Source organism: Polypterus senegalus, chromosome 3 (genome assembly GCF_016835505.1).
Source record: "Polypterus senegalus isolate Bchr_013 chromosome 3, ASM1683550v1, whole genome shotgun sequence".
In the NCBI taxonomy this organism is placed as follows: Eukaryota; Metazoa; Chordata; class Cladistia; order Polypteriformes; family Polypteridae; genus Polypterus; species Polypterus senegalus.
In genome coordinates, this window is record NC_053156.1 from 84914483 (window position 1) to 84929101 (window position 14619).

Genomic DNA, 14619 nt, shown 5'->3' on the forward strand with positions numbered 1-14619 from the left:
TCCTGTAGAACCCCCTGGCATCACCCCCAGAACCCAACAAAGCTGTCCTATGGGACTACAGTTCCCAGCGTGACTTTGTTGTCTGTAGAGGTATCGTCTCCCAGGGAGGCTGCCTACAAGCATGTTGGGGTAGCATGTACTCTTACCAGGTTGTCTCCCTTTGTCCTTCTAAAACACTGGCTTTCTGGAAGGTTATTGTTCTTCGGTCCAGCCCTGATGGGGTGCCAGTATACCCATTGATACACTGGCATCATCTTCTACTTGTCTTCTGAGACAGGATACTCTTTGTCCTGTTTCTTTATTTTTATTGTTGGGCTGGCCACCAGTTCAGCAAAGGAACCATGCCCCATCCTGGGTAGGACACCTGCCCATGTGCTCCATCCATCACAATATATATACTCTCTCTGTCTCTCTCTCTCTCTCAGTATATATATATACTATACAGTGTATAGTATATATATATATATATATATATATATATATATATATATATATATATATACTGTATATACTATACACTGTGTATATATATATACAATAAATATATATATATATACAGTACACCCCCAAAATTCACGGGGGTTACGTTCCTAGAGCACCCGCAAATTGTGAAAAACCAGTGACTTTTGGATGTGGTTAAAAAATGCCTTTTAAATGCCTATTTTTATAGTTTAAACTCTAAATATGGTATGCCCCCAAAGCACTTTAATTTCATTGCAAACTCAACTTAATACATTAATACATTACCTAAAAAATTCCCTTAATACATTAACTAAAAACAGAATGTAAAGGTAAACCCCTATACTGTACAGTACTGTACTGCTATGTCTCCCGTGGTGCTAGAATGTAAAATACCGATGTTTCCATTATACGTACTGTAATTCATGCAAGCACATTTTCTTTGGTATGCGCTGTCATTTTCTTTGTTTAAGTAGAGTAAATACATAATTTCATTTAATTAAAATACAGTAAAATGTACAGGTACTCACCAATGATGAATAATATTGATGATGAAGTAGCTGTGCAGTACGATGCAGACTCCTCGGGTGGTGCCTCTTCTTCAGGCTGGCTTTTCTTTATAGGTTTCAGGAATATTGTGATGGGAAGTTTCTATATTGTCTCCTGTAGCGAACTGCTGGTACAATTTCTGTACCTTCTCACGGATGATGTTACTGTCCAAGGGGATGTTCTTCTTCCTGCAGTCGGTGATCCACAATGCCATGGCAGATTCCATCCTGACAATATTTTTATTCCTTACGGTCGTTACCTTTTTGGCACTATCACAGAAACTTACAGATATGGTAGTCCAAATCACTGCTTCATTCTTCTTTATGTAGCGTACGGTGCTTTCATTAATGCTATAGTGCCGCACTATTGCAGCATAACTTTTTAGTTCCCGGAGCAAATCCAGTAATTCAACCTTCTCCTGGTGTGTTTTAAACTTTAAAAAGTGCCAGAAGCCTTCGAAGTTGCAGAGCGATTCAGCTACATCTTGTGTGTTTAAGAATAACAAAATGAATACAATAACAAAATGAAAAACATGAGGACACTCAACTGGAGTTGCATCACAGGGCAGCAATCAATCAGCAGCAAGGAGAAATGACTAATGCTCTCGGATTGGCTACTTTCACCATCTCAAACCGTGTTTCCCTCATCGGTGGTAAACCCATTTAGCTGGAGACGCGTCACAGGGCATCAGTCAATCAGCAGCAAGAAGAAATGAATAACGCTCTCGGATTGGCCACTTTCACCATCCCAAACCGCATTTCCCTCAGCGGTTGCTTCCTGTTCTCTCTACAGCACAGTATTGCCACAAAAAAACCCATAAAAAATGAAGGGGGATATTTGCACTTTCCGCTAACAATTAATAGTTGGGTTTTAAGGAACACACACGTTCAGGACACATGTATAAAAGCACCAAGTATAATTTTTAATTTATTTTCTTAAATAAGGTGCACAAAGCACCACAATTCACAATAATCAATAACAATAATCCTCCACTACTGGCAGCTCCATCACACACCCTACCAATTCCGGCTCAACTTGCTGGGTCTCGAACAGTCCTTTATATATTCTTTGACCCGGAAGTGCTCCTACTCTTCTTCTGGGTCAAATGCCACATCATCAGTCCTCAAGCATCCCGGAAGTACTGTGGGCTTCTGTCCTTGTGACTCTGAAGTACTTCCGGGTTGTTAGAAAACTAGGAGTCCCCAGGTCCTTTATGAGCTCCCCCTGGCTGCACACACGGCACCCAACAGGGCTGAGAAAATTGACTCCATGTCCCATGATGCCCTGAGGGAATCCGGGGTACAGTTACCATCCAGGGGAGCTGCCATCTAGCGTCCTGTGGGAGGCAGTGTCCTGGAAAGGCTGCCCTTCTCCACTCTTCCAGTTCTGGGACGTCCTGGCCGGATTGAGCTGTCGGCCGTCTATCACAATATACTGTATATATAAAGAGAGAGAGACAGTGCGAAAGTTCCCTTTCTGGGCAGACCAGTGCTTCAGCTAACAAAATTTCTTGGAACTTTGCCAGAAGTTCCAATCTTCTTGTGGGATAGAAGCCACTGAAAAATTTTAGTCTGTTAAAAGATATGATTAAAAATAACACTATAGAGTGCCAAAAAATTCTCCACCTCCAGCCTCTCACCAGAAATAAAACCTTTAAAGTGACAATCCCTTGTATTTTTCAGTGCACTGTTTTTTGTGCTTAACAAGAAGGCTTATCTTTGTAGGCTTCTGCAGGCAGCCAGATGCTGGAGAACCCTGAAACTAATTCAGAAGATGACCTGATTTAATTCTACTGAGGGAGAACTCTTTTGCTGTGAAGCACCACTTTTAAGTTTGGCTGAGTTATACCTGCCTCCTGCGCACTAAAGTTTTAGTTCCTTTCTTAGCTTTGAAACAAAGTGTGAAAGCTCCAGAATTCCAAGAGTTAGAGTGTTTTAAGAACCACAGAATATATGTACATAAATATATAAAATTCCTATGACCATATGCCTATAGTGTGTATACAGTGCAAGATTTGATTTAAACTTCAAACAACATATGTAAGAATTATTAAAATATCAAAACAAAGGTGGGAGCAACAGAAAATGCATATTTCTGACAGTCTCATCAGGGATGAACAAAGTAGTAGTCTGCACACCTGGGACTACCAGTTTTTAATTCCGGACAACCTGACTACAAACTCACAAAACCCAGTGAACAACTAGATGTTTCAGAACTTTGGTGCATGCAATATTTTCCTGATCAAAGACAATTTGATAAAAACAAAAAACCCAAGTCTTCATGTACAATCTTAACTTTTGTGTTGCTTTTAAAGGCAGCTGCCTATACAGCACCAGACTTCCATAACCACCATTTAAAGCCTGGTTTATAATTAATTATTAAGCCAGTACACAGACCAAACTACAAAGCATGCATGCAGTAAGCAGCCAAAACACATTTATACTTGTTGATATTCTCACTACCAGTACAGTACATCCGGAAAGTATTCACAGCGCATCACTTTTTCCACATTTTGTTATATTTACAGCCTTATTCCAAAATGGATTAAATTCATTTTTTTCCTCAGAATTCTACACACAACACCCCATAATGACAACGTGAAAAAAGTTTACTTGAGGTTTTTGGAAATGTATTAAAAATAAAAAAACTGAGAAAACACATGTACATAAGCATTCACAGCCTTTGCCATGAAGCTCCAAATTGAGCTCAGGTGCATCCCGTTTCCCCTGATCATCCTTGAGATGTTTCTGCAGCTTAATTGGAGTTCATCTGTGGTAAATTCTGTTGATTGGACATGATTTAGAGAGGCACACACCTGTCTATATAAGGTCCTACAGTTGACAGTTCATGTCAGAGCACAAACCAAGCATGAAGTCAAAGGAATTGTCTGAAGACCTCCGAGACAGGATTGTCTCGAGGCACAAATCTGGGGAAGGTTACAGAAAACTTTCTGCTGCTTTGAAGGTCCATATGAGCACAGTAGCCTCCATCATCCGTAAGTGGAAGAAGTTCGAAACCACCTCGACTCTTCCTAGAGCTGGCTGGCCATCTAAACTGAGCGATCAGGGGAGAAGGGCCTTAGTCAGGGAGGTGACCAAGAACCCGATGGTCACTCTGTCAGAGCTCCAGAGGTCCTCTGTGGAGAGAGGAGAACCTTCCTGAAGGGCAACCATCTCTGCAGCAATCCACCAATCAGGCCTGTATGGTAGAGTGGCCAGACGGAAGCCACTCCTTAGTAAAAGGCACATGGCAGCCCGCCTGGATTTTGCCAAAAGGCACCTGAAGGACTCCCAGACCATGAGAAACAAATTCTCTGGTCTGATGAGACAAAGATTGAACTCTTTGGTGTGAATGCCAGGCGTCATGTTTGGAGGAAACCAGACACCGCTCATCGCCATGCCAATACCATCCCTACAGTGAAGCATGGTGGTGGCAGCATCATGCTGTGGGGATGTTTTTCAGCGGCAGGAACTGGGAGACTAGTCAAGATAAAGGGAAAGATGACTGCAGAAATGTACAGAGACATCCTGGATGAAAACCTGCTCCAGAACACTCTTGACCTCAGACTGGGGCGACGGTTCATCTTATAGCAGGACAACGACCCTAAGCACACAGCCAAGATATCAAAGGAGTGGCTTCAGGACAACTCTGTGAATGTCCTTGAGTGGCCCAGCCAGAGATCAGACTTGAATCTGATTGAACATCTCTGGAGAGATCTTAAAATGGCTGTGCACCGACGCTTCCCATCCAACCTGATGGAGCTTGAGAGGTGCTGCAAAGAGGAATGGGCGAAACTGGCCAAGGATAGGTGTGCCAAGCTTGTGGCATCATATTCAAAAAGACTTGAGGCTGTAATTGCTGCCAAAGGTGCATCGACAAAGTATTGAGCAAAGGCTGTGAATACATTTTTAATAAATTTGCAAAAACCTCATGTAAACTTTTTTCATGTTGTCATTATGGGGTGTTGTGTGTAGAATTCTGAGGAAAAAAATGAATTTAATCCATTTTGGAATAAGGCTGTAACATAACAAAATGTGGAAAAAGTGAATACTTTCCGGATGCACTGTAAGTGACAGCGTTGGGTCACATAGCTAACAATGTCATTGCAAAGGATGTGAGACCCTGCTGGTGGAAGAAGAGTTGTGCTTGCTATTAACTGACTTGGAGGAAGAAAAGGAGAAGATGGAGGCTCAGACTTGAAGGAAGGGTGAGTATAATATTCTGATGAGTAGGAGAAATACATGATGGGCAGATGCATTTGAAATATTTTTGCATGTCTTCCTTGCATTTTTATGACCTGTTGCATCATATTCAGCAGTTTGTTCATCATTTTGGCACCCATATAACCAGTTTCATCATTTTGGATTCATGGCCACCGCATCAGCCATGCTGCTTAGTTAGAAAAATTTCCATGCAATATGCTCTTTTTTTGACTAATATTTTCTAACTATGTGGCAAAGTGACTGTGGTGGTGTGTATACTAAATGGTGAAATTCAAGTAAAGGCTGTTTATGCGGGTGCCAAAATGATGATCAAAGTACTGAATATGACACAACAGATCATCAAAACAAAAGGAATAGATGCACATTTCCCACTCACGAGAATAATTAGTGGGTCTGCACACACACACAAATACTAGTGAGCAATATACAGTAGATAAATTATGCAGCAAGTTTGTAAAGCAATCGAGAGAAAAAATAATGTTAGCTGTAAAGCAACTGGGACAGTAAGGGCAAGAATGCCAATAGTTAATTATATCCACTTTGATATTTAACTGTGATATAAAGTAATAATGTATACTTTGCTATGGATGAAAAAAAAAGAAAAAACAAAAAATGGAAACGACAGGGAGTACTGTTCCATTACTGCTTCAAAACTGGTTACAAGTAATAATAATAATATTAATAAATTTTATTTAAGTGTGCCTTTTATGGTATCCAAGGACACTGTACATCAAATATACATAAATAGAAAATGATTTAATACTGGAAGAACTCTTTTAGCAGATTAAATACAGACGGTAGTCTGCAAAGTAGCAATGACTAAAGGACCATTTCAAAGAACGTACTATGCTGTATGCACAGAGCATCCAGAAACCAGATGTAAAATTGGTCATTTGTTTTCAGGCAAAACTGCTTTAGGGACAGAAGTGGGGAGAAAGCACAGTAGCATTGTACTGTTTACTAGTCAGCCTGTAATATCTAAAACTTGCTAATGCAGTGCTAAGTCATTTCATGAAATGTACAACGTGACCCTGTAGTTAGGATATAGCGGGCTAGATAATGGACACTGATGCAACAGGTAACTGTTTAACTTGACAAGGCTTGCTACCACTGGGAAAATGAACTAAAATATTCAGCAGCTTGATGATTGCATGTGATGGCTTGAATGTTTCAACAATACTTCTGTCACAAATTATTAAGTTCAGTCTTAGGAAACATTAACATTTCAAAATCGGAGGGCCATAACACCACTACAAACAGATCTTGCCTTATGCAAATACAGATTAGAATCTCATAAAAAGTAAGATGCCTACCATTAACTCATTGGTACTCTGGGCACCAAACAGTTATACTGGAGGTTGTTAAAATTATCCTTACTATTAACCCAAAAACTGCAGAACATGTTTTTTAGGCCTAAACCTCACCTTTACTAACATGAGGACCCTCTTAATGAGTCCAAGAGTGACATATTTTCTTTGTTTAAAACTATGATCAGCTCTCTGTTAAGGAATTATATTAATGAAGCCTCCCAGGGGCTAAGTGGGATTTTTAATCTGGGCTTGCACCAACATGACATAATCATTTAAAAATCATCCATTTTCTGAAATATCATCTTCCAAGATGCTGACTGTGTTTATATTGTGATAAAAGTGAATGCTATGCACTTGTATACAACAAAACTTTACATAAATGTTGCCGTAAAAAGATGCAGGTAACCTTCCACTCCGTATAAAGCTGGACTCACAGAAACTGTGAGCCCAGCAGACTACCGTAATCATTTATAATTTGATATCCCAGCCCACTGCTTTTGTAAAATAATCATTTACTCAGAACATCATTAAGCTAAACAGTGTTTATCCCATGGAAGTTACTTGATATTCTATATTGATAATAGGCTTGTATCTTTTGAAAATTTTCACTTCGAATACATTCTTTCACTAGCACATTATGCTTACTCTATGTCTACTATACTTTACTGTATAAAAGAAAATTTTTAACTTAACCTTTTTTCAGTATCCATAGTTAAAACTATAAAACCTGTAACACCGAACTTCATTTATTCCTGCCTCACATGGTGTCATTTAGATAAAACTGATCATCATATGCATCTATCTTTTCCACCATTATCCTAAATATATACAGAGTGATGACCAAAATTGTCAGCAATGTTATGAAGTACCTGTATCACTAGGCCATATGCTTTTGGATTACTCTACATACAAATCATATTGGCAAAACCTTTATTTGTCATATTGTCAGATTTTAAACTTGTAGAAAAGAGGGGTTAATCATTAAGTTAATCAATTATCAATCTTGTCTTTGATATTGCTGGTAATTAATTAAAACTATTAACAAGACAACCAAAATGTTTCACTTTCCAACCAAGACAGCAGAAATATGATGAGATCTGTCCACATTAAACACTTTCAGTGTTAAAATCTGAATGTGGCGATAGACTTACTTTCATAAATAACCCAAACACATTTGTTGCAATAAAAATGACAATTTATTTATAACATAAGGATAACAGAGGATGGATAATATGCAAGTATACATATAGATATGTACGTATATAAAGGTATACAGATGAGAGACAATAAAAAACACAAAACAAAATTACAAAAGCTTAGCTGAACTTTTTCTCTTTGATAGAAAAAGGTACATGACATGAATTCTAACTCTTAACTTACAATAGAACTTTTTCACTCATATAGAAAAAGGCACATAACTTGCAAATTCATATTTTTCAGTTGATGAGGTTAAGATGGATAAGTTCTTTAGGTAGTTTCAAAGCTTCACTTACTCAAAGGTAGTCTGCATTGGCTCACCTCCCTTCACACAGTTTCTGTATGTGAGAGTTACTGCTCTGCACTTTCTTTCAGGATTTAGAAAGAAACTTAAAAACAGCTAAAACATACCCTTCACAAAACGATTATCTTTTAGCTACAGTTACACCAAAACTACAATACATTAGTTGGCTTTATTTTAACTACTACATTAGAAACACTAGTTCTCTGAATCAAAATCAGGTGTACTTAAAGTTCTGGTGAACACAATGCTTTATTCTGTTCCTGGTCAGCTTTCTCCAGACATGTTGAAAAATCTTTACTGATTGTTTTAGCTTGTCTCGTTCCTCGCCTTGGTGGGACCTTCTGATTGCAGTTTCTTTTTGAGGTTCAAAAACACCATGCCAATCCTCTTCTTGTGAGCAAAAGGATGTTTTCTGAGCAACCATTACTGTTTTCAGGAAGATGAATGCATGACCCTATGCACTTAAGTCTTCCTCTGCTTGGGCACTTTATATTTTTAGCAAAGTCTGGACTAATGGCACCCCTCACCTAACTCCTGTTACAGATGTTCTTCCACTTTTCCAGTCCAGTGCCAGTAACCCTTTGGTGTAGAATGGATTGCTGTTTGTTACAGCCATAATCTATAATTAATTGTCTCTCTGCTTTGGACAAAAGAAGTTACAACCAGATCATGTAATCAGCTGATATATGCTGTACTAGCTGTATAAGCCCCTGAAGTCAAAGGCACGGTCCTAGAAACTATTGAAATCGTCATAAAAAATTGAAATGTGAAGATTTCAGTATATATATGTATATGCAGTAGAGGGGCAACAATGAGACAACCCCCAAAACAGGCATGGTTTAACAGGTGGAGGCTGGTGCAGTGGGTCCTGGGTTCCTCCTGGTGCACGACAATGCCCTGCCTCATGTGGCGAGAGTGTTCAGGCAGTTCGTGTAGGATGAAGGAATTGATACCAGTGACTGGCCCCCACGCTTACCTGACCTTAATCCAATAGAACACCTCTGCGACATTATGTTTCGGTCCATCCGACGCCGCCAGGTTGCACCTCTGACTGTCCAGGAGCTCAGTAACGCCTTGGTCCAAATCTGGGAGGAGATCCCCCAGGACACCATCTGTCCTCTCATTAGCAGCATGTCCCGACATTGTCAGGCATGCATACACGTATTTGGGGGCTATACAAACTACTGAGTACGATTTTGAGTTGCTGCAATGAAATTTCGAGAAAATGGACTTGCCTGCCGCATCATTTTTGCGCTTTGATTTTCGGGGTGTCTTTGAAGTCAGTCCTCTTTCTTTCGTTTCTAACACATTACCCTGTCCATATCGGTATAAATATCCAGTATGATTTTTCCCATTGGGATCTGATGTGTTTTCAAAGTGTTCCTTTAATTTTTTGAGAAGTTTATATATAAAAAGTAAAAATCCTTAAGACATAATTTAACAGTATACTTAATAAAGTGCGCGTCGTCGTCCATTTCTGCCGTCTGTAAAATTACGAAAAATTCGTCCTCTTTTTGTTAACAGCTTCCAGCTTCTGACAGTTCGCCTACGATCTGCCATTCTAGAAGTTCACTTTTATTTTTGTTTAGCCACGGCGCAAGCACATCAGGCCCCGTCGGATCAAACTCTTTTTTTCTGACTGTAGAGCTAACCGCGCGAACCGGCACGGGGCGCCACTTAGCACAATCCACGACTCCTCACATCCGGGTGCTGCGCCAACTGCGCAGACTCGTCGCTGCGGCTGCGTTTCCGTGTCAGATCAGCTGTGTTGGTGGGGGGGGGGAGACGAGAAGTGAAGCGGAGCTCCGGCGAGAACGGCACAGACGCAGAGGGAGACGGAGACGGAGACGGAGACGGAGGCTGCTGGTGGCACCTCACCGGCTCCACATCCTTTATCGAGTCAGTCATCTCCTCCGCGGTGCTTCACGTTAGCAAAGTGCCATTTAGCCGACATGTCATGGAGACCGCAGTGACAACACCGCCTAACATGTGAGGAGCTACACGAGAGCAAAGAGAGCGAGCGACTGTGTGTCTGCTTCCCCCACCTCCCCGGCCGTCTTGTTCGTGATTCTCTTCATCTCATTTTTTGTTGCCATTTTTGGCGTGCGGTGCATTTTTGCCTCTGCGTTTGGAGTGAATAGCATAACCAATATGAGGAAGTTCAAGAAGGTACTGGATGGCCTGACGGCGGTCTCATCTGCCTCCTCTTCTTCACAACCTGGAAACAGGGAAAATGACATCCCAGAGAGCCTGCAATCCGAGCACTTCCAGCTCTGCAAGGTGGGAAATAAAGACATTTCAGAGAAATATACGGAGCTTTTGATTTAGTATACGTGTGAACTTAATACTGGCGGAATTGTAAACGAGAATTTAGGGATTTAACCGTCTCCTCAAACCGCCCCCTCCACCGCAAAAAAATGTTGCTATGCAGATCAGCGGATAGGCAGGGGTTAAATCTGCATTTCATTCAGCACTGGCCTGGCAGATGTCAATATTAAAACTGCAGCAAGCATTAATTGATTTTTATATTAGAATTGATTAAACAATAGGAGATACAACGATCACTTTGCACGTATCTTTCGAGAGGACAGGTGTGTTGTAGTGGCAGGAAGACTGCATCGTGGAATATGTTATACAGTGTTTTACGTCCCTCCCTTATTAAAAGTGACTCTCTTTTATTGCAGTCATATGATTGATCACCTGCATCACTTTACAGTATCTGCGTGTGTTCGTTCTCACATTTTCCCGGATTGTAGTCAGTGTGTATGCGGCACGCGTCTGTCTGTCAGTTTGTCTTTGTTTTGTTCGGCCTCCCAGACATCCCAAAGCTTTGATTCAAAATGTCACCTATCAAACCGGGATATACAGTGTGTGCGTGTATGTGGTTTTTCAACCCCGTGTACTTTAACCTTTTATTGACTAGACTCACGCTGTGTATTTCATTTCGCTTGTCCAGCCCCTTCATTTTCCTCCACTTAAACTACATTCGCATTGAAGGAATCTCAGCACCATCGACAGCCCACCTGTATAGAAAAGTGGCACTGCCAGGTATTTTGTCGGTGGTAACGAGAAGTGCATTTTAAACACACGTATTTTATTTCCTGGGGGTGGGACAGGCGGCTACTTTTTTGGTTGCATGCAGGTAACTGCATTGCTGAGGATGCATGTTTTAAAGTGATGACAAGTGGGTTTCCAGTTCCGCAAGGTACTTCATGTAATATTTAAACGTTACATGTAGACTGACGCGAGGGGTTTTGATGTGCGCTGTTTTTACGAGGGAATGATGCTAGAGCAGCAGACCCCATCACCCCCGCCCTGACAGGACACTGGATGCAGTGTGTCCGGTTGATCTCGTGCAGTAAGGGCGATATAGATAGCTTCGGGGCCGGAAGAAAGAAGTAGCATCTAGCCGTTTCAAATGAGGCAGCGCAACTGTATGACACCCCACGCAATAAGGGCTGCATGCAGCCGAGGCGATGTGTGAAACTGGGCTTATTCACAGTTGGTGGGTACACCGTGCTACACGTGCGCATTGTGCGGGAAGACAAGGAATCCGAACGATCGTGCATCATGGCATCACACGCAGCAAAGATGCAACCGTACACGCGAGGATTAAGATGGCAGCAGCGGATTTGCTCCCAAGTCAAGCACTTTCAACTAGACCCCTTGCAGCCCCAACTATTTCAGATCAGCTGATTGCGGTCTCGCTTTTTTAGTACACCAAACTAAAATACAGGGGTTCTCATAGGTGTGCTTAAAATATAATTAAGTCTTATTTTAGAGCAGTTACATAAGAGAGAAATAAATGACCTCATCGAGGTTGCAGCGTCACAGAGCTACAAGAGTGACGTGTTTTTCCCCCATTCTCTCGCCATAGCATAAGGCTTGTGATATTTGATGGGGTGGGGGTTGGGACTGTGGCTTGTAGTGGTAGCCTGGTGAATAAGATGGCAGAGTGAGTTACTGAGAGGGGGTGGGGCTGGTTTTGTGGGTCGTTAAGTAACATGCCTATTTCACCTTCTGTCCAATGTGTGTGCGTGTGTGAAGTCTTGTTTATTTTGGGAAAAAAATCACTGGTAAAGCACTAGTACAGGAGCAGGTGGAAGCAGTCTTCGTTACATAATATTAATACGCTTTTGGGTCGCATTAGATCTTTTCTCTAGAGAGAGAGAAACAAAAATGCAGTCTCATGTTTCAGACACTGCCACAAAGCACGCGATTTCCAACAAAAATGACAAATCTCGAGAAATTATCTCACTGTAACCTGTTCAGGAACAGCTCTGTCAGTTTGGTGGCAGTGCACATTTTATTTCTTTTTTTTAACACTTGTTTACTTGGAAGAATGGGTTTTTTTAAGCATACATTTACATCAAAACATTTCAATTTTTTTTCTTCCTGTTTCCTCTTAAAAAAGATGAGTATTTTTAATTGATACTGTGCCTAGACTGCTTTTCTGTATTCCACATTTTGTTACAGTGCTAATTCTAAAGACCTCAGAAATGAAGTGGCAGCCTGATGAAATTTATAGCAGAGGCAAGTTAGCAATGTGTGTGAACTATGTATTGCTAATGTTTATCTTGAACTCCGGCTTCACTAAACTCAATCAAGTTGTTGTCAATGTAAAATTGCTAATGCAAGTTTCTAATTTCATCCTTTCTTTTTGTTTTGTGCCTCATCCTTTGTGGGTTTTGCAGACGGTTCGCCATGGTTTCCCATATCAGCCCTCTGCAATGGCTTTCGATCCTGTGCAGAAAATTTTGTCCATCGGGACGCAGAATGGAGGTTTGAGGCTGTATCCTTTTTATTATGTAAAATGCACTTTACAGTTGTCCACTGCTGCTTTATCTGATTTTAAAGTGCAGTAGGTATGCATTTCTTTTGCTGTGCTCTGTTGAAGTCATTGGTGCTGATGAGTGGAAGGCACAGTAGCTGCTTATCCTAGACATAGAGATCCTTAACAGTGATTTAACATGTGGATGGATTGAAAATGTAGTAAAATTATCTTTTAGTGTAGTAATTTTCTGCTGTCTGGAGCTTAGTATCATTAAGTGTTTAGTAATAAAACATCTCATTTTGGACTGGGTTGAGCTCTCTTTACTACATGCTTGATATTCAAATGTATGTTTCAGCATCCTAATGAAGTAAGAATTTGGTGGTCTATCCTTTGCATTCAATCGTATTGACTCCTATGTATTATCTTTCAAAGTTTATTTTCAGAAAGATCATTATCTGTTGTTTGTAAAAATTGTATTTTAAGGAAAGTTGATAAAAGTTTTTAAATGGAATGCCATTTACTATAGTGTTGTTTTACTTTTATATAAAATGTTTTCTGTGATTTTTGTGTGTGGGGTTAAAATTGTCCCTGTTTTTATTTTTTTGTGGCACAGTGGGTAACATTGCCATTTGACTGTGGTCGTACCGTGGTATGATTCCTTGATATGGGGCACCTTCTATGTGGAGTTTGCGTATTCCCCTTGTGTGCTTTTGATTTCCTCCCACAGACCAAAGGCATGTTGTTAAGATGACTGCCAAATCTAGATCAGCTTGGTGTTAGATTGTCCTTGTGTGCGTTTATATGTATACCCAGCAATAGACAGGCATTCTGTCCAATGCTAGTTTGCTTTCAGTGTTCTGGGTCCTGTTTGAATAGAATATGTCCCTTGTGAACTTTATTTGGAAAAGCTTATTTGAAAAAAAAAATTATGGGTGATTTTATTTTTCAATGGTTACCTTGCAAGTGGACAAGTTGCCTTTAAATCTTTACAGATGTAGCATGAAATGTTGCTAGAGATCCAGAAATGTTTATAGAACGTAATAATTAGTAGCGGGTGCTATAGTCTTAAGTAGAAACATCACTTAGTGTTAGTAAATTTTCATCTTCAGGTACTTTTCAATATATTATTTTTATATAAATAAAGAAGGCCCTGCTTAAAACTGATATTTTTATTAGTAGTGTCATGCAAATTAGTAGTTAGGGTTTACAATGAAGATTTAAAAGGGAAGATGGAAAATTATATTAGAGTCTGCTTCCTCTAATCTTGTCTTGTATGGCTGAAAACTACTGGTGCTTTGGCCTAATACTGTACAAATATAATACAGTACTTCTGAGTCTGCATGATTGTTCACAGAATGCCTTTGGTTAGAAAGTAAAATCCAGGTAAAATGAAATTTGTTTTGCAAAACAAAGCAGTGAGATTTGCATCAAATCAGCTAGCAAAAGCAGAGATGGAAATGTGTATGGCATTAACATTAGGAAATGTTCACATGTTATCATTGAGGTTAGGATATAAGGGTAATTTTTAGGTGTCATCAGAGAATAAAATATAAACATTTTAAACATATTGTTTGATGAAGAGTGTATAGTCATGGTCAGTCTTTACTTTTTTTCTCATAGAATGCCATTTACCAATCTGCATCAGCACAGGGATATTTGCAGAGCCGTGCCATCCTGTATTATTGATTAACTTTTAAACTTTTTTTTTTTTTTGGTCACTTACTCTCACTAAACTGACATAGTTTCCAACTTTTTGTTTTATTCAGCTGAATGAAATGTATGAAATCAGGTTAGAACGATACT

The 14619-nt window shown here is 40.0% G+C and overlaps 1 protein-coding gene across 11 annotated transcripts in view; it reads left to right on the forward strand.

Annotated features, from left to right (window-relative positions):
* Window positions 1-9813: 9813 nt before the first annotated feature.
* Window positions 9814-14619, forward strand: part of LOC120525337 (syntaxin-binding protein 5) — a 637028-nt gene continuing 632222 nt past the window's right edge. For all 11 annotated transcript variants that reach the window (XM_039747537.1, XM_039747542.1, XM_039747540.1 and 8 more), the window contains exons 1-2: window positions 9814-10322; window positions 12737-12834. In XM_039747537.1, the coding sequence (XP_039603471.1) occupies window positions 10194-10322; window positions 12737-12834 (227 nt within the window). In that variant the 5' untranslated portion in view covers window positions 9814-10193. The remainder of the gene's footprint in view (window positions 10323-12736; window positions 12835-14619) is intronic.